The 20898-nt window shown below is 43.0% G+C and overlaps 1 protein-coding gene across 5 annotated transcripts in view; it reads left to right on the plus strand.

The window, feature by feature from the left end:
- Positions 1-20898, plus strand: part of LOC112228568 (cytospin-B) — a 195012-nt gene that overhangs the window by 45765 nt on the left and 128349 nt on the right. For 2 of the 5 annotated variants that reach the window (XM_024393991.2, XM_042309522.1), the window contains exons 1-2: positions 9972-10216; positions 19219-19407. In XM_024393991.2, the coding sequence (XP_024249759.1) occupies positions 19243-19407 (165 nt within the window). In that variant the 5' untranslated portion in view covers positions 9972-10216; positions 19219-19242. Of the gene's footprint in view, positions 1-9971; positions 10217-19218; positions 19408-20898 lie in introns of those variants that run through there. The other 3 variants (XM_024393993.1, XM_024393992.2, XM_024393996.2) reach the window with 2 other exon arrangements.

The raw sequence follows: 20898 nt of genomic DNA on the forward strand, positions 1-20898 counted from the left end.
GACGAACTTTGGCAGTACAATGGCCTTACTGAAGAGCTCTGTGACTTTCAACGTGGCACTGTCATAGAATGCCACCTTTCCAACAAGTCAGTTCATCAAATTTCTGCCTCAGTCAACTTTAAGTGCTATTATTGTGAAGTGGAAAAGTCTAGGAGCAACAACGGCTCAGCCGTGAAGTAGTAGGCCACACAAGCTCACAGAACAAGACCGCCGAGTGCTGAAACGCATGGAGTTCCCAATTTTACTGAGGTCATGACTGCCGATGTAGTGGTAATACGGTCACCGCAAAAGCCCTAGCTGTGTCTCAATCGGTCCACAGATGATGCAATCTCAACCACACTGCACACTGCCCTAACCCATCTGGACAAGAGGAATACCTATGTGAGAATGCTGTTCATCGACTACAGCTCAGCATTTAACACCATAGTACCCTCCAAACTCGTCATCAAGCTCTAGACCCTGGGTCTCGACCCTGCCCCGAGCTACTGGGTACTGGACTTACTGACGGGCCGCCCCCAGGTGGTGAGGGTAGGTAACAACATCTCCACCCCGCTGATCCTGAACACTGGGGCCCCACAAGGGTGCGTTCTGAGCCCTCTCCTGTACTCCCTGTTCACCCACGACTGCGTGGCCATGCACGCCTCCAACTCAATTATCAAGTTTGCGGACGACACTACAGTGGTAGGCTTGATTACCAACAACGACGAGACGGCCTACAGGGAGGAGGTGAGGGCCCTCGGAGTGTGGTGTCAGGAAAATAACCTCACACTCAACGTCAACAAAACTAAGGAGATGATTGTGGACTTCAGGAAACAGCAGAGGGAGCACACCCCTGTCCACATCGATGGGACAGTAGTGGAGAGGGAAGTAAGTTCTAAGTTCCTCGGCGTACACATCACAGACCAACTGAATTGGTCCACCCACACAGACAGCATCGTGAAGAAGGCGCAGCAGCGCCTCTTCAACCTCAGGAGGCTGAAGAAATTCTGCTTGTCACCAAAAGCACTCACAAACTTCTACAGATGCACAATCGAGAGCATCCTGTCGGGCTGTATCACCGCCTGGTACGGCAACTGCTCCACCCACAACCATAAGGCTCTCCAGAGGGTAGTGAGGTCTGCACAACGCATCACCGGGGGCAAACTACCTGCCCTCCAGGACACCTACACCACCCGATGTCACAGGAAGGCCATAAAGATCATCAAGGACAACAACCACCCGAGCCACTGCTTGTTCACCCCGCTATCATCCAGAAGGCGAGGTCAGTACAGGTGCTTCAAAGCAGGGACCGAGAGACTAAAAAACAGCTTCTATCTCAAGGCCATCAGACTGTTAAACAGCCATCACTAACATTGAGTGGCTGCTGCCAACACACTAACTCCAGCCACTTTAATAATGGGAATTGATGGAAATTTCTGTAAAATATATCACTAGCCACTTTAAACAATGCTATTTAATATAATGTTTCCTTACCCTACATTAATCATCTCATATGTATATGTATATACTGTACTCTATATCATCTACTGCATCTTTATGTAATACATGTATCACTAGCCACTTTAAACTATGCCACTTTGTTTACATACCCTACATTACTCATCTCATATGTATATACTGTACCATCTACTGTACCATCTACTGCATCTTGCCTATGCTGTTCTGTACCATCACTCATTCATATATTTGTATGTACATATTCTTCATCCCTTTACACTTGTGTGTATAAGGTAGTAGTTTTGGAATTGTTAGGTTAGAGTACTCGTTGGTTATTACTGCATTGCCGGAACTAGAAGCACAAGCATTTCGCTACACTCGCATTAACATCTGCTAACCATGTGTATGTGACAAATACATTTGATTTGATTTGCCTCTGCGAGCAACGTCAGCACAAGAACTGTTTGTCGGGAGCTTCATGAAATGGGTTTCCATGGCCGAGTAACCGCACACAAGCCTTAAGATCACCATGCGCAATGCCAAGCGTCGGTTGGAGTGGTGTAAAGCTTGCCGCCATTGGACACTGGAGCAGTGGAAACATGTTCTCTGGAGTGATGAATCCCGAGTGCGCAGCGGTCTACGGCACTGCATCTCAGTGCAAGAGGCGTCACTACAGTCCCTGGTTTGAATTCAGGCTGTATCACATCTGGCCGTGATTGGAGTCCCATAGGGCAGCACACAATTGGCCCAGCATCATCTGGGTTTGGCCTGGCTAGGCCGTCATTGTAAGTAAGAATTTATTCTTAACTGACTTGCCTAGTTAAATAAAGGTTAAAAAAACATTTTTTACATCTGGGTTTGGCAGATGCCAGGAGAACATTACCTGCACAAAAGCATAATGCCAACTGTAAAGTTTGGTGGAGGAGGAATAATGGTCTGGTTCATGGTTCAGGCTCTTGTGCTTCCAACAGTTTGGGGAAGGCCCTTTCCCTTTTCAGCATGACAATGCCCACATGCACAAAGTGAGAACCATACAGAAATGGTTTGTCATGCTTCGTGTGGAAGAAATTGATTAACCTGCACAGAGTCCTGACCTCAACCCCATCGAACACCTTTGGGATGAATTGGAACGCCAACTGCGAGCCAGGCCTAATCGCCAAACATCCATGCCCGACCTCACTAATGATGTCCATCCTTGGGTTAGCCTGATGTCCAACGGTGGGGGCGCACTGCGGGTAGAGACTGGAGGATGAAGAGGACTGTAGGTGAGCGGTTTTAACAGAGACACATGGAAGGACAAGGAGATTTTATACTGATGAGGTAACTGGAGGCGGTACGTGTAGCCTAGTGGTTAGAGCTAGTTGGACTAGTAACCGAAAGGTTGCAAGTTCGAATCCCCTAGCTGACAAGGTACAAATCTGTCGTTCTGCCCCTGAACAGGCAGTTAACCCACTGTTCCTAGGCCGTCATTGAAAATAAGAATTTGTTCTTAACTGACTTGCCTAGTAAAATAAAGGTAAAATAAATTTTTAAAAACGTGACAGGGTTGATGCAATGGGTTATCTTGAAGGCACCAATGAAGCGAGGACAGGACCTTTTGCAGGGGAGGCCGAGCCGGATGTCTCTGGTAGAGAGCCACACACTCTGTCCGGGGTGAAAGAGTGGCGTAGGTCGGCAGAGTCTGTTGGCAAAGCATTTCTGGGTATTAAAGGCTTCCTGCAGATGCCGGTGAGCGGTCTCCCATACCCGCTCACTACGCCGAAACCAGTCGGGGACAGTACCAGGCTTCGCCTCCCAGGGAAACATGGGAGTTGGTAACCAAGGATACACTGAAATGGACACAGTCGTGTGGAGAGGCAGAACATTGTTGGCGGAGGTACTTCTATTTCTTGGTTCAGGCGTTCCGTCTGCCCATTAGTCTGGGGGTTGTACCCGGAGGAGAGGCTGAGGGCAACCCCCAGTCGGTCACAGAAGGCTCGCCACACCCGTGAGACAAACGTCAGAACGTCTTACGTCAGAAGTCAGTGAGGACCACCAGAACTTCTGGGCTAGAAGTTTGGTGGTTCGTGTAATGCTCTGCGGATGTCCTGACCCCAAGGACGTGTGACACCATTGCATCAGTTGGGGTCTAGCAGCTGCTACGTAACTCTTCCCAGCTGGTGTCTCAGGAGGAGCTGGATCAGAGGTTAGGGCTTCTTGTATGGCAGAGTGAACCTCCCACTGTACCGGTCCCATAATGCAAGAGGAAGGAAGAATGGGTGTAGGGTCTGAGTTACTGGTCGGAAGGTCAAACTAGCTGGAGTGAGCATCAACTTTTAAGTTTTTCTTTCCAGCGATGTAAGGAACATGAAAATGGAAGTTCTGTGCTGTTGGCAGTCCATATGGCGGTGGCCCAATCCAGGGCTTTACCTGTGAGTAGAGACACAACTAAATCCACTCTGCTCTTGTCGGTGGCGAAGTTAGTGGGGTTGTGCTCAATGTATTTGCTGCATTGCATCAGAAATCCCTGACATTTCCCAGGCGAACCGTCATATTTTCCAGGCATGGGTATGAATGAAGGAGGGCTATGGGTTACGATACCTGGCATCGGAGGAGTAGGGATAGGCTGGCCGAGAACATGGCAAATTTCGTTCATAAGCTCCTCTTGCTCGGTTAGGCGCCGCTGTAGCTCCGCTGAATCCATTCCGTTTTTAGGTGAGGTATTTTGTCATGAATAATCAGGGAGAAAAAGGTGTTGATTCACACACAGTGCGGCAGATGTTGATTAAGCCTTCACAGAAGGCAGGAATCGTGGTCAATGGCAGGCAATAGTTTAAACAGAAAGACAGTGCTACGTTCCAGAACACAAAGAAAAAGAACACAAGGTTGACTAAGAAAAGAAAAGCAGAACCTTACACATACGACTCATACATGATTAGAAATGCAATCAAGTATTTTAGTTTTAAAATGAAATGAAGCGACCCTTAAATAATTTGCGTAACAATAAACAGACATAAACCGTTCCATTTCAGAAATTGAATTCACTAATGAAAGTGACTATTTTTAGTCTTTGCTGTAATAAAGGCTTTACAAAAACGTTACATACTCTGGTATGCTTATCATTTATTTTGTTTTGTTTAAATTGTTCCAAATGGTCAGAAAAATTATATTATATTCTAACAGCACCTGTTTGGCAGACATAATATGCATGCAGAGCTTGCTCCTTACCTTATTGTTCTTGATCTCCAGTATTTTCCACAACTAGTACCACATTTATTCCACACATCTGATTTCCCCTTTACATCCTGAGCAACCAGTAAACATTCCCCCGTAACAATGCATCCATTTTGCTGTCATGTGTTACGGTGTTTGTTATAACCAATTTATTGATGTGATTTAGGATATGCTATAGGTCAGACCCTATTGGTCACATGCATGAGATGCATAGAATACGGAATATTTTTCCTAAATAAATTAGAGATTTCGGTAACATAACTTTTCAGTCAAAAATTGCTGTAATTATGTTGCAGATTCAGCAACATGGACACCGCGATACACACTGTTGATGTTATGTGGTGGTCGCTGCAGCAGGGAGGAGATAGAGACAGCGGGTGCTAGTCACCCAGTCACTCGCTGTCTTTTTTTTAAACACAGCACAGACCCGGCACAATCAAATCAATTGCGGTCAGACTCCCTCTAGTCATTTGTGTGTCTTAATTATTTCCTCAAACAGTTTGCTTAAAGCATCAGACAAGCTCAGTGCATATAGTTGATTTGATTAAAATACATAGGATGTGTCTATATATGAAAAAATTTACGTTTTAGAATTTCAACCAATCAATTGGTCGAAAGACCAGACGACTCTTGGTTGACCAAGATTTGCTTTAGTCAGGGACAGTCCTAACATGAAGGCAGAGTAAAGTGACTAGGTGTCAGGTTAGATAATATTAAGAGTCAAATAAAGAACAGAGTAGGAGCATATGATGAGTGTAAAAGTGTGTGAGTATATGTGTGTGTGCGTGTGTGTTTGTCTGGTGTCGGTATGCGTATGTGTTTGTGTGGTGTCGGTATGCGTGTGTGTGCGTATGTAGTGTCTGTGTAGTTTGTATATAGTGTGTATATACACAGTGAGCTCCAAAAGTATTGGGACACTGACACATGTTTTGTTATTTTGGCTCTGTACTCCAGCACTTTAGATTTTAATTGATAAAATGAGTACGTTTACATGCACACTAATAATTCGATATTAAACTAATTATGGCAGTAGGCAGATTATGCAATAAACAGAGTAAGGTGTTTACATGACTATCTTAATATGGCGTTAAAACACCGGCTTTTCTGAGCAATATTTCAAATTATTAGGACATGTAAATGCATTAATTGGCGTTCCAGCAGTGTATTTGATCTACGCATGTGCTAGCACAAGTTTAGCGAGCCTCCCTCTTTAGCTCAAGTGACGTGAGTTCGGAACAACTGAATGTATGCGTCTTAGAAGTAGTTTTCACGTGCAAACTTTAAACTTTATGTCCAAACTCAGAATTTAAATATGCTTCCCAAAAATAACATGTTCGCTGTGGTAGAACATTTATTTTGATTGCCGATTTTCTGCATTTATCAGAGTGCTATCAGGTAGCCTGATTTCAGATGTGTCCATGTAAACAGGATTATTAGGGGAATTGTAATTGAATTATTATAATAATCCACAATAATCACATGTTGTGTGCATGTAACCCTAGTCAATGACTATGACGATAAAATGCAGACTGTCAGCTTTAATTTGATGGTATTTTCATCCATAACCGTTTAGAAATTAGAGCTGTTTTTGTACATAGTCCCCCCATTTTCAGGGGGCCAAAAGTATCTAGACAAGTTCACGTACATATGTTTTAAAGTAGTCAAAAGTTTAGTATTTGGTCCCATATTCCTAGCACACAATGATTACATCAAGATTGTGACTCTACAAACTTCTTATTTTTTTAACCTTTATTTAACTAGGCAAGTCAGTTAAGAACAAATTCTTATTTTCAATGACAGCCTAGGAACAGTGGGTTAACTGCCTGTTCAGGGGCAGAACGACAGATTTGTACTTTGTCAGCTCGGGGATTTGAACTTGCAACCTTCCAGTTACTAGCCCAACACTCTAACCACTAGGCTACCCTGCCGCCGTTTTGGTTGTTTCAGATTATTTTGTGCACAATAGAAATGAATGAATTGTGAATAATGATGAGTGAGAAAGTTACGGACGCACAAACATCATACCTCCCAAAAATGCTAATCTCCCCTGTTATTGAGATAGTGAGAGGTTAGCATGTCTTGGGGTATGATATCTGTGCGTCTGTAACATTATTCATGATTCATTCAGGACTAGCCTGTCCGTAATCATGGTAGCATCCACATTAATGTAGCAGTATTTAAACACATATTATATTCTTATTTACAATAAAAGTGACTCTAAAATGCCATAATACATTATTTCCCATTAATTTCTATTGTGCACAAAATAATCAGAAACCTAACAAAAACAAACAGCAAATGCATTCAACAAGTTTGTGGAGTCACAAGCTCGATGTAATCATTGTGTGCTAGGAATATGGGACCAAATACTAAACCTTTGACTACTTTAATACACATAAGTGAATTTGTCCCAATACTTTTGGTCCCCTGAAATGGGGGGGACTATGTACAAAAAATGCTGTAATTTCTTAACAGTTCACCTGATATGGATGGAAAAGAAATCAAATCCAAAGTGCTGGAGTACAGAGATAAAAAAAAAAAATGCATTATTGTAACTGTACTTTGAGCTCACTGTATAGTATTGTGAGTGTGCATAGTCAGTGCAAGATAAGGTCAGTGCAGATAGTCCGGGTAACCATTGAATTAGCTATTTAGCAGTCTTTTTTTAATATATATTTTTAAACTAGGCAAGTCAGTTAAGAACAGATTCTTATTTACAATGACAGCCTACACCGACCAAACCTGGACGACGCCTGGCCAATTGTGCGCCGCCCTATGGGACTCCCAATCACAGCCGGTTGTGATCCTGCCTGAAATCAAACCATGGTGTCTGTAGTGACTCCTCAAGCACTGAGATGCAGTGCCTTGTGCCGCTTGGGAGCCCCGAGTCTTATGGCTTGGGGATAGAAGCCTGTTGGACCGAGAGCCGATGCTCCTGTACTTTTTGACGGACGGTAGCAGAGTGAACAGTCTATGGCTTGGGTGACTAGAGTCTTTGACCATTTTCAGGCCTTTCTCTGGCACAGCCTGATATAGAGGTCGTGGATGGCAGGGAGCTCGGCACCAATGATGTACTCGACTGTCCACACCACCCTCTGTAGCGCTTTGTGGTTGAGGGCGGTGCATTTGCCATATCAAGCGGTAATGCAGCCAGTCAAGATGCTCTCGGTGGTCCAGCTGTATAACTTTTTGAGGATCTTTTCAGCCTCCTGGGGTGGAAGAGGTGTTGTCGTGCCCTCTTCACGACTGTGTGGACCAAGTTAAGTCCTTAGTGATGTGGACGCCAACTTGAATCTCTCAATTCGCTTTACTGCAGCCCTGTCAGGGTAAATGCTCTCCCCTCTTTCTCCTGTAGTCCACGATCAGCTCCTTAGTCTTATTGACGTTGAGAGAGAGGTTGTTATCCTGGCACCGTACTGCTAAGTCTCTGACCTCCTCCTTGTAGGCTGTCTCATCGCTGTTGGTGATCAGGCCTACCACCGTTGTGTCGTCAGCAAACTTGATGATGGTGTTGGAGTCGTGCATGGCCACGCAGTCGTGGGTGAACAGGGAGAGCATCTTTTCCTATGGTCATTGTTATTGTCAGACTCGTGGCCTCACTAATGACTACTGTAAATCAGTAGTAAATCCATAGTGGTTGCCCGATGACACGGATTACCAATGTGACTTGTGAGTCAGTTGTCTACTTGGTAAAAATCTCAATATTGTATGACAGTGGTTCCCGACTCCAGTCCTCGAGGGCCCCCAACAGCACACATTTTTGTTGTAGCCCAGGACAAAAAACACCTGATTCTACTTATTGAGGGCCTGATGATTAGTTGCCAAGTTGAATCAGGTGTGCTTCACAACACAACAAGCAGCAGCACAACATGGTAGCAGCACAAACATTGTTAGGGACAGACAACAGCACGAAGGGAAAAAGGTACAGACAACATTACATCATACGAAGCAGACACAAGTGTCAGTATGACTGTCCATTATTGAGCCTTTCAATGTAGAGATGGAGACAAAACTGTACCGTTTGAGTGTTTGTTGCAGCTCATTCCAGTCGCTAGCTGCAGCAAACTGAAAAGTGGAGACCTTTTACAGAATGTGACTGGCAAACGGGTGTTGTATGTTTAGCTTTTAAAATAAAATCTGGGGAGGGGCTGAGTATAAGACTGTATCAGCTGCATATAAATGGATGAGAGAGCTTCCTACTACCGGCTCTAAATCTGAATGTGTGTTTCTGTGTGTGGTGTCAAACAGGATGTGGGGCCTCTAACCTGCTCTGCTCTTTCAAAAGATTCTTAGTCATTAGCCAGCCTTTAAAACAACATTTTGTGTGGTATTGTACAGGGGTGTGGTCAGGGTTTCCTATTTTACCACTCACAAAAAACTTGAGCTTTTCGCATCACAACCCAGTGCAGCAATATTCTCCAGCTTATTATTACCCACATTTTCTATGGCCTTGGCATGTCATAGGTTGACCGTTTCAAATTTGAACATTTGGAAAATGTGTAAAATGCGGGCCCCACCACAAATGTTCAACCCTCGGTCCTCCCTCTTCTCTACTGAAGCTAAAGCTATTTTCCTATGAGACAAAGATGACCTTTGTTAGTGTTATCCTAGTGTTTGGACTTCACTTCAACACAGCCAGGACATTTGGAAGTGAGAAATGTTGTCCACCAAAAGGCATCTGCCGCTTTTGATTTAAAAAATAGTGGTATAGTCAAGGACATGAATAAAAGAAGAACACATCTTACTGAAGTGGCTCAACACAGACTCAGTTCTCTAAAGTGATATAACCATACAATGGGGTGGTTGTGTCCTCTACAATCTCTCCTACACATGATCTAAGCCTAAGGTAGCTGGAATTAAATGACAAGCTACAGTGTCCTGAGGGGAGGGAACCAAAGCACAGGATACAAAGAAAGCAATGAGACATGCCGTAATCAATTTCAAAAATAATTTGTGACAAAATGCTGAATATTAAAGTTAGCAAATATCTTACATGATCATGTGAAATAAAATAACATCTGTCTCCCGTCTCCTGTCCTCTCCCACCGTCTGTACCTCAGCCTGGAAAAATAGGGAGGGAGACTTCCTCGTGGCTAGACCGTGTGTGTGTGTGTGTGTGTGTGTGTGTGTGTGTGTGTGTGTGTGTGTGTGTGTGTGTGTGTGTGTGTGTGTGTGTGTGTGTGTGTGTGTGTGTGTGTGTGTGTGTGTGTGTGTGTGTGTGTGTGTGTGTGTGTGTGTGTGTGTGTGAGGGAGGAGAGGGAGGGAGGCAGCCACACATAGCCAGCACAGGGGCAGGCTGCTTCCGTGTCTTGATCCGTGTATGTGAAGGCAGCTGAACTGCTCTTGGCCCTGCTGCTCTTTCTCAGTGCCTCTCTGAACCAGAGATCTGGCTGTCGCATTGCCCTCTAGTCGCATTGCTTTGTGTGTTGTCTGTCCAGCTCAACTCTGTCTGTAGTCAGTGCCTCTATAGTGGGAGGTACTGTTTACAGGGCAGGGTCAGCTTCTGGGAAGGAGTCATCAAAACACTTTGTGCTGAGGCTGCTCAAGACCAGTGCGTTTTGTTTCTGTGAGTACACTTCTTCTCTCCCTCTGCCTAGCCCTAGCCTAAGTGTTACTGTTTTGAGCAATGTTTTAGAGATCTTACAGGGGCATGGGAAACTCAGAGCATTGGAGGCTTTGAACAGGAAACTTTGAAGTCATTTGAGGCTTGAGAAAAGTTGTAGGAAACCGTTGAACTTGAAAATGTATGTTTTTTATGACCATATCCGTAAATCTGTTATAGAACAAATATCCACAGATCTTTTAACATTCCAACAGTAAAAAAATGTATCTGAAGTCACTGCTATAATTGTTTGTCATAGTTCTCCAGCAGTACCTCTCCTTTGGACCCTAGGTTATTTAAAAGACTACATTATTTAAAGACTAAGGCAGCGGCTACTCTTCCTGGGGTCCAAAGAGAAAACAGAACACAACAAATAAAATACATAATATACATACCACTACATAATACAATTCAAATGCATAATACAATTCAAATGCATAATACAAAATATATAAAATGTCTCTTCACAGTCCTTGTGATGCTGTAAGGTGTTCTTTTATCTGTTTTTTTTAAATCTGTTTTTATTGCTATCTTGAGCTACCTGGGGTGGCAGCGAGTTCCATGTAGTCATGGATCTATTTAATACTGTGTGTTTCCCAGCCCCTGTTGGGCCTGGGGACTGTGAAGAGACCTCTGGTTGCATGTCTTGTGTTGTACGGATGAGTGTCTGCACTGTGTGCCAACTGTTTGAACAGACAGTTCAGTACCTTTAACATATCAACACTTCGCACAAAGACCAATAGTGATGCGATCTGTCTCTCCTCAACTTTGAGCCAGGAGAGATTGACATGCATACCACTAACATTCGCCCTCCGTGTACATCTACACTACCGCTCAAAAGTTTGGGGTCACTTAGAAATGTCCTCGTTGTTGAAAGAAAAGCACATTTCTTGTCCATTAAAATAACATCAAATTGATCAGAAATACAGTGTAGACATTGTTAATGTTGTAAATGACTATTGTAGCTGGAAACAGCAGATTTTTTAAATGGAACATCTACATAGGCGTACAGAGGCCCATTTTCAGCAACCATCACTCCTGTGTTCCAATGGCACGTTGTGTTAGCTAATCCAAGTTGATCATTTTAAAAGGCTAATTGATCATTAGAAAACCCTTTTGCAATTATGTTAGCACAGGTGAAAACGGTTGTTCTGATTAAAGAAGCAATAAAACTGGCCTTCTTTAGACTAGTTGAGTATCTGGAGCATCAGCATTTGTGGGTTCGATTACAGACTCAAAATGGCCAGAAACAAAGCATTTTCTCCTGAAACTCATCAGTCTATTCTTGTTCTGAGAAATGAAGGCTATTTGTGTCTCTGCTGAGCATGTTGAGTGCCGCATAGCAGAGGATGTGATGAAGCAGTGCAATATTCAACCCAACATCCTTTCTCCAACCAACTGCCAAATTGAGACCAGCAAGGACTCAGGAGCCCCCTGCTCATGTTCTTACTGTGGTGGTGGATGATGCTAAGGGAATGAATCAGGTTCCTTCACACCAATGTTAGCTACAGTATGTTCAGCTAGCGTTAGGCTAATTGTGCACATCTGCTCCCTCAGACAAAGACAGAGACACTGAGCCTGGACTGGGTAGAGAGACCGTACTGGAAGCCCGCCCACATAACCTGTTTTACTGTACCTTCCCTTTGAGATCAGCACACAGTTTATGGAGGGAGGTCTCCCACTGTTTGACATTATAGACTCTAAAACGTTTGAAGTTAAACTTTTTGTAGACTTATTTCATAGGGTAACTTGCTTTTGAATGTGAGATCAGAAGTGTTGGTTTGATCGTTGTAACTCACTGAATGTGTGTTGTTAAAAGGATAGCCTAGCTATGTTATCCATACAGTTTGTTGTCTCCCCTTCAGGAGAAGGCAACTAGGTTCAGCCGTGGGAGCTGAACCTCCTCAGCTTGGCGGAGCTGTTGGTTGGGGGGATAATAACTTGGACACTGCAATTTGAGCACAACTAAGCCCAAAAAGAGATTGTAATTCTAAAATAACGATAATTCCATACCTTGATTACATAGAGACATGATCGCATGTCTCTTTGGTGAACAGATTTCCTAAATTAAACACATTTTCTGTTGAATTCCTGGTGTGTTGTTCCACCCCAAAAGCACAAGAAAGGGGATTTCGACACCCACCATCTCAGATTGTTCTGAAATCGTTTATGTTGTTAGAAACAGATAAGATTAGCATTCATGCATATTGTTTTGTTTAAGTACAATTTGATCTCTGAGAAATTAATCAAATTTATTGCACCCAAATTGGTCATTTTAATGTACAGGATTCATATAATATTCAATCAATATAGAACCTAAGATCTAAATTGGACCAAACTTTTTTCGAACAATGACTTAGACATGAGGAATCCAAAGAAATGGTCAAAAGCCACCCACGGACCTCCCCCCACACACCACACCAATCCCACCCCAACAACAAGTATATAGAGTATATAGTATCAGTTGTCTATGTTTGACAAGTAGTATGGAGCTGCGGATTGGAGTATTGTTTCTTTATTCTATGTAATGTATTCCCAGTGAATTTGGTGATGTTTTTCCACTGTTCAGTGAAATTAGTAATTGAAGATGTTAGGTTTATGTCCCGTCCTACATCCTGATATTACCAAATACTGACCAATAGATGGTGCTGTTCCAGCTATTGGGTGAACTATCCTTTTATCATTAAAAAATGTATCACAGAATAACAGGAACAGAACCAGTTAGTGGTCAGAACCTGGTAATATCAGGATGTAGGATAACTTCAATTAATATTTTTTTATGAACAGGGGAAAAAAACATCACCAAATTCACTGAGAATACATTAGCCTACATTATGATGAAGAAACAATACTCCGAACCGCAGTTCCATACTACTTGTCAGATATAGAGAACTGATACGGTTTACTTGCCTGTTGCTCATCCCTGAATTAGAGGATGTCTCAGAAGTGTTTCACTCACATCTTAATCCCAAACTGATAAGAAATGTTCGTTGGCACAAGCATTCCTTATCTAAACTCAGCAGCCTTTTGGAGTGTTGTTAGCCTAACAGATGTAGGATCTTAATTTGTTCACACACGAACGTGTAGTGTATTCAAGGTTAAAAAGCCTTCAAAAGTTTGTAATTTCCACTTTAAAATGTCAGACTTGATTTTCCCACACAAAAAATGCATCAACTCCTACAAAAAATGTCTGTTAATTATAATCCACATAATATTTCACATTTCCTGTTGCTACAGGATTATTTTCATGCTATATCAAACTGGCTCAAATTATGATCCTAAGTATGTCTAAGTATTGCAACAGAAAACCCCATAAGATCTCTGTACATCGCCTAGCTGTCATAGCCAATGTAATTAGGGAAGAACAACCCAATAGTTAGGGCAGTGGCTTTGGTAACTATAAATCATATTGTACTTTTTAATTTGTGGGTATGCTGCTGACCAAATGCCATATTTAGCCTAGCTTTCCCATAAACCCATTTAGCTACATTACTCACATTTCCTGAGAAATATTGTATGTTTTTTGAAAATGTTTGAAGCAAAATGAGGGAAAACCACTGTCATCAGGAAGACTATTACATTTTGTAAAATGCCTCTTGCTCTCTCTCGCTATCGCTCTTTATCTCTCCCTCTCGATCTCTTTCTATAACATTGGTTTGTTGTAATTAGGTCATTTTGATGTCGGACACACTCCCAGTGTAGTAGGCCTAATTGTCCTTCTGTCTCTGCTGAGGAACAATAAAGGTTGTCTTTACATAACTGTGTCCCGGCAGTAGGAAAACTAAACCTTGAGTCATGCGCTACTATGAAGGTGAAAACAAATTAGACCCATGTGTCTGTCAGGGTACTACAGAGACAAGGTCAGTGTTTTCATAGGGAGTTTTACACATAGTGAAGTACTTTTAAAACATCTTAGCTGATAAGTCTTTCTTTGTGAAGATAGGCTAACTCGTTGTGACTATTCAATAGACATTACCTCAGTGTTTGCTTCCTCAATTTCTGCCATTTCTCAATTTCACCTTTTCACATTTAAAAGCAGCTCTCAGCTTTTCCTCAATTTGGTCTCACTTCCTCATCTTGGAGTTCCGAACATGTCCTAGAAACATTGAACATGTTTTACTAACCTGGATATGATTTATACATGTGACAATGGTTAGGCCTATCTAGCTGAGGTACATTACCAGACTTGTCTGTGAAAAGGCCAGTGAGGATGGATGATATTGGGCCCTACAGCAACATCATATGACAGGCCACACACACACACGCACAGTGCACAGATAATCAGATAAGGCTGTAAGGACCTGCAGGCTTTCTCTAATTACAGTTCAATGTTATAAAAAGGTAGCAGTGGGAACTTTTCTAAGGAGACAACCACCTTCTATCAATCAGCAGACCTGGGTTCAAAGGAGTCAAATAGTATTTGAGGTCTATGAAAAACTTTAGGTGCACATGATTTAACTTTCCCTGCGTAATGGAACTAAGGGAAACGTACCAAAAGTGCAAACCCCCGCCCACCTGGAACTCTAGACCAGCTCAAACTATTTGAAAGATTTAAAATACCATTTGAACTCAGATCTGGTTAGATGGTTTTGCTGTGAAGCCAGCTTGTTTAATTCCTGCTCAGGCTGCCTGTCATTATACACCCCTGGAGGTTGTGAGAAAGACTGGGCTAAAATAGGATGTGGGCTGCTTGTACAATGTCACGTTAAATGTGCTAAATGCCTTGCAGCGTTAGAGGTAGACTAATTGTTAATGTTTGAAGAACACATCCATCCAGCAATTTATTTATATTATCCAGCTATTTAGTTCATTGTAGGGTTTAAGTACCTCGGAGAACCACTCGATTTGATTCTAAATGGGACTTCTTGCAATGTAAATGTTAACTTGAGGTCTATACTGTGTGCTGCAGTAAGTAGGGTAAACGCTGAGGAAAATGCTGCAAGAATTATAATAATTTAGATCAGAGAGTGGGGGAAGGGGATGTCTGCACTCAGCCAACCCCTTTTATTGATGGAGGACACCAAAGTGTCGGGTATCTCCGTTCACAGGCACTCTCACTCTAACATTGTGTGAGTGTGTTATGCGTGCGTGTTAGTCAGTAATGATTGGGATACCCTTCCCTAAGACCTCACCTCCCCACCTTGGTTCAAATCAATGAGTCAGTTCCACAGCGAACAGTGGTACAGGTCATTACAGTAAAGAGTGGGGTGCCCCCTATTGGATGGGCACGGGTGGGGGGTGCTCCCTACCCAGCCGTGGACCCCTTGCTACCCCTTAATGGTATTACAAACCATTTGAAAAATGTGCTCCTGGTAACCCGTTCCAATCACCATGTGCACGGCTGTGCATTTGCAGTATGTTTCAATGTGCATTTACCATCACGAACTTATCATGCTCAAAAATACTGCAGAAATGCAAAATTGACTGGCCTGATGATCTCGGGATGGTCGGGCAGTGATAGTGGTTCCTCTCCATCACTCGTTGTGTTGATTTCACCATGTCCATTTGGTGATGTTTTTTCCCTGTTGAATCATATTGCAAATGCACTGTGCATTTGCAATATGTTTCAATGGGCATTTGCCATCACAAATTTGTCATGCTCAAAAATACTGCAGAAATGCGAAATTGACTGGCCCGATGAACTCGGGATGGCCGGGCAGTGTTTCTGGTTCCTCTTCATCGCTCGTTGGTGTTGATTTCAGAATGTCATTTTGGTGATGGTACCTCACTGTTTAAACATATTGTCATTCTGACACCAAACTGATGCAAACTGACACCACACCCACTTTTTCGAACTCGTTTAGAAGCAAACTATCGCATATTTCAGAGCAGGCCCAAAATTCACAGTGCCTTCTGTTCAAACCATAATAAAACCATAAAAAACATAGTTACGTTCTAGCTGCAGGTCCAGTTCTGACATTATATGTAGGCCTAGCTGAGGCGACCCCGAATCCCAAGTTTCGGCTCGATAGGTCATTCGGTGCCCGAGCTTAATTGGTGCTGAAAATCCACTTTTTTCCATGCCTTGCTACGGAGTCCTTGAATGAGCTATCGGACAGAAACGTTGGGGTCCGTCTCTATGGGCCGAGCCGGTTTCAAATGGACCTAGTCTTGCGACTCTGGGACTTTTCTAAATGTCGTCATTTTCGTAATGGTCAAAATGAATTGAAGTCATTGCAAATGTACGAGGCTGTTTCTCCGTCAAGGAACCTTCTAGAGCCACATAACTCACCACGCACTATCGACCTGAGCTGTAGAACATGTTTCTAAAGTTTCAGACCTCTAGGTCTGACGGTTCTTTAATAGTTCGAACAAAGGTAACTATTGCAGGCTCTGTCTGTCTCTACGCACCACACTCTGTCCCTTCGTCCAAGCTGTGTGTGTGTGTGAGTTTTTCTTGGAAATTTTATGGGAGACATGACTGATTTACAGTTCATGAGGGTTGCCTAATCGCACATATGAAGTTTTGAAAAGATCTGACCCTTCGAAACAGCCCCTATGACACCAATTATTGCACTTCCGGTTGGCACAAGAAGCTAAAAGTAAACACATATCCTCGTTGGGGTATGCTTTTCCAGAATCCTGAGTTTTAAGTCTTTACGTTAAGAACTGACTGATTTGCACAGGGTTGAATGCACTATTTCTATCAAACATCAGGTTGGGTATGGAAAAACACTTTTAGGGTGATTTTACCCACTTCCGGTTGCTTCAGGAAGCTTAGAATCGACACAGGAAGACCTCATATTGGCCTGATGGATTGTCATCGAACACAGGTTCATAAGGCATTATTAATCCACATAGGCTCTAGGTTGAATTTAGGGGAGCAGGCAATGTATTCCTATAAGGAGAGATGTCATTGTAATCTGTGAGATCAAAATATCCTGATTTACTGTTAAGGGTTAATGCCACACGGTCAAGGTTGGGCTTGCACAGATCGGGAGGACCTCAGGAACGTACCTGAGGTCGAATTGTGCTTCTCACCCTAACGGTTCTCTCATTGTCACCCAAAAGCAAATGAAATTTAGGGCCAGGCTTAATTTTGGGCCTACTTTTTTCACGGTCGCCGCACTCAGAGCGAGCTACGGTCAAGCGGAGCATCTCGTTGAACTCGGCACAGCCTTGAGAATATGGTAATGCCATTGCAGGCTCTGTGTGTCTTTAAGCACCGCACTTTGTCACTCCATCCTTGCTGTGTGTGTGTGTGTGTGTGTGTGTGTGTGTGTGTGTGTGTGTGTGTGTGTGTGTGTGTGTGTGTGTGTGTGTGTGTGTGTGTGTGTGTGTGTGTGTGTGTGTGTGTGTGTGTGTGTGTGTGTGTGTGTGTGTGTGTGTGTGTGCGTGTGTGTGTGAGAGAGAGCTTTTCTTTGACATCTGTTGGGAGAAATGACTGATTTACAGTTCATGAGGGTTGCCTAATAACACATGAAGTTTTGAAAAGATCAGACCTTTTTAACCCTTCGAAACAGCACCTATGACACCGTTTTAAGGCACTTCCGGTTTACACAGGAAGCTGAAAGTGAACACATATCCTCCTTGGGGTAGGCACTTATAGAATATGGAGTTTTAAGTCTTTATGTTAAGAACTGACTTATTTGCAGAGGGTTGAATGAGTGTGTGTTATTTCAGAAAATCACAGAAATCTCGCATAGCTTGGAAACACAATTAAAAAAGATTCGTCTGAACACACTGCAACTGGCTTTGTAACTTTTTACATTGTACGATTTCTCTTAAATTACGATAGATAAATGGCTGGTTCTTTTTTTATCGACACCATAGGTTAATTTACTTTGACGTGAAGCAGAAAAATTATTGCTCTATTTAAATTTTTGACCTTTAATCCCAGAAAAATGGCCATAACTCAAAAACCGTTGAGGCCTAGACGCCATCTTGTTCGGGGCCAACTGCCCATTATGCCAAACCTATGCTCAGTTTCGTCTTCGAAATCTTTTCAGTTTAGGAGATAAGGCCACGTTGTGATTGGTGATGTTTTGTGCATTTGCAATAGGATTCCATTCGCCCTCTTGTGGGATTTACCGGGAGAGCGGAAAAAAATAAAAAATAATAATAATTATAAAACGGAAACTGAATGTCCGAGAGAGTTCGTTTGATGACTTCCTGGAAGATCCGGCCCTGCTGCACGGCCCGACGTCGTCCGCGAATTTGAGAAACTTTGTCAGACGTCTAGTAAGGGAACGTACATTTGCAATGTGGACTTTCTCACTAACCATATGGTGAATGTCAAAATGTTCTCTTAAGGTATGTCAGGGATGGTATTGTATTATTAACTTTTTTTGTGCTTCAAAATTAGATGTTATATGATTGAATTCCAATTTGCGTATTCCCCTAGTTAAGTGAATCCAAACCACCTACCACCAACTAGTGTGCTGTGATCTGGGTGTGTTGTGTTACATTTGATTTCCCAGTCCCAGTGGTGTCGAAGGATATCTGATTGGAGGATATCTGACAGGAGGCTGTGTTTTCTCAGTTCTGTAACAGGAAGTGTCCTGACCAGCGGGGGGCTGATAGTCTCACTTCCTCGGCTGCCCTCTCACTCTGCTCAGACTACCTACTGTTGACTTGTGTCTTGTATGTCATAGCACAGGCTGATATGCCATCAGTGGCAGCACCATATCCTCTAACCACCCCTTCACTCTGGACTCTCTCTTCTCTCAGATACATAGGCCCTTTCTCTTTACAACTGTACCAAATGTACCCAAGGTCTACTTGATTAGATGTAGGACTCTTTTCCTGTACATATTTTCCTGCACATTATTATGATGTGGATCTTGAATACTATGTCTACTACTGAGGGCCATGTTTAATAGTTTTTATTGAAATAGGCTAAATAGAGTAAACCCGTACTGAAATGATTTAATTTAAACCAGCAGAGGTCATAATGACTGAAGCATTTTTGTCATATCCATGTATCCATAATAATATGTATACCCTGTTCTCTCTCTCTCTCGTAGGCTGCAGGTATAGCAGACAGAGAAATGCTGAAAGGGGGTTCCGCCAAGGTGGGGCTACCCAAGCCAGGGCTTCAAGAGAGGGCCAGGCAAGTCTCCCTCGCCCTCTCTACCACCACTTCCACCACAGCTACAGGCATCAAGACATCCAGGTCCTCCAACACCCTGGCCACAGACTTGCGCCTCAGCAGGGTGAGTTATACCAGACAGGAGAGTAACTTCACACCACTGAACACACCCAACATCTCCTTAATGAATGGTGGGAAATTGGAAGTGGGACAGGTGGGAGGGAGATGGGGGAAGTTACCACCCCTTTACTTTGTCTAAGAGCCACTCTGTTCATTTGGATAATTGATAATGTTCAATTGCATTAATCTACCTCTGCATCTCCTGCAGACACTCTGACCTCGGTTGGGTGTCACAAAGCATAGACTGACAACATATCTCACTATAGTACAGTATGAGTGGTATTACAATTTCATACTAGTAGATTGAGTAGTTTACTAGTAGTTTTCCAATTGATAAGGTAATCTGTGGTTTCCTAATCCCTGACTGTGTCAAGCCTGCTCCCGCTCCTCCTCTATGGCGCTCGAGGGCACCAGGCAGCCCATCCTTACGCACACCTGTCATCTTCACTCATGCTGCCAAACATACCCTCGTAAAACTGACCATCCTACCGATCCTTGACTTCGGCGATGTCATCTATAAAATAGCCTCCAACACTCTACTCAGCAAACTGGATGTAGTCTATCACAGTGCCATCCGTTTTGTCACCAAAGCCCCATATACTACCCACCACTGCGACCTGTACGCTCTCGTTGGCTGGCCCTCGCTTCATACTCGTCGCTAAACCCACTGGCTACAGGTTGTCTACAAGTCTCTGCTAGGTAAAGCCCCGCCTTATCTCAGCTCGCTGGTCACCATAGCAGCACCCCCTCGTAGCACACGCTCCAGCAGGTATATCTCACTGGTCACCCCCAAAACCAATTCCTCCTTTGGTCGCAGTTCTCTGCTGCCACTGACTGGAACGAACTGCAAAAATCACTGAAGCTGGAGATTCCCATCTCCCTCACTAGCTTTAAGACCTTATTTGACCTTATTTGCACTCACTGTATATAGACTTTGTTTTATTTTTCTACTGTATTATTGACTGTATGTTTTGTTCATTCCATGTGTAACTCTGTGTTGTTGTATGTGTCTAACTGCTTTGCTTTATCTTGGCCAGGTCGCAGTTGCAAATGAGAACTTGTTCTCAACTAGCTTACCTGGTTAAATTTTTTTATTTATTTGATTTTATTTCACCTTTATTTAACCAGGTAGGCTAGTTGAGAACAAGTTCTCATTTGCAACTGAGACCTGGCCAAGGTAAAGCATAGCAGTGTGAACAGACAACACAGAGTTACACATGGAGTAAACAATTAACAAGTCAATAACACAGTAGAAAAAAAAGAGAGTCTATATACATTGTGTGCAAAAGGCATGAGGAGGTAGGCGAATAATTACAATTTTGCAGATTAACACTGGAGTGATAAATGATCAGATGGTCATGTACAGGTAGAGATATTGGTGTGCAAAAAAGCAGAAAAGTAAATAAATATAAACAGTATGGGGATGAGGTAGGTAAAATTGGGTGGGCTATTTACCGATAGACTATGTACAGCTGCAGCGATCGGTTAGCTGCTC

The sequence above is a fragment of the Oncorhynchus tshawytscha genome, linkage group LG30, assembly GCF_018296145.1.
Source record: "Oncorhynchus tshawytscha isolate Ot180627B linkage group LG30, Otsh_v2.0, whole genome shotgun sequence".
NCBI classification, from domain to species: domain Eukaryota; kingdom Metazoa; phylum Chordata; class Actinopteri; order Salmoniformes; family Salmonidae; genus Oncorhynchus; species Oncorhynchus tshawytscha.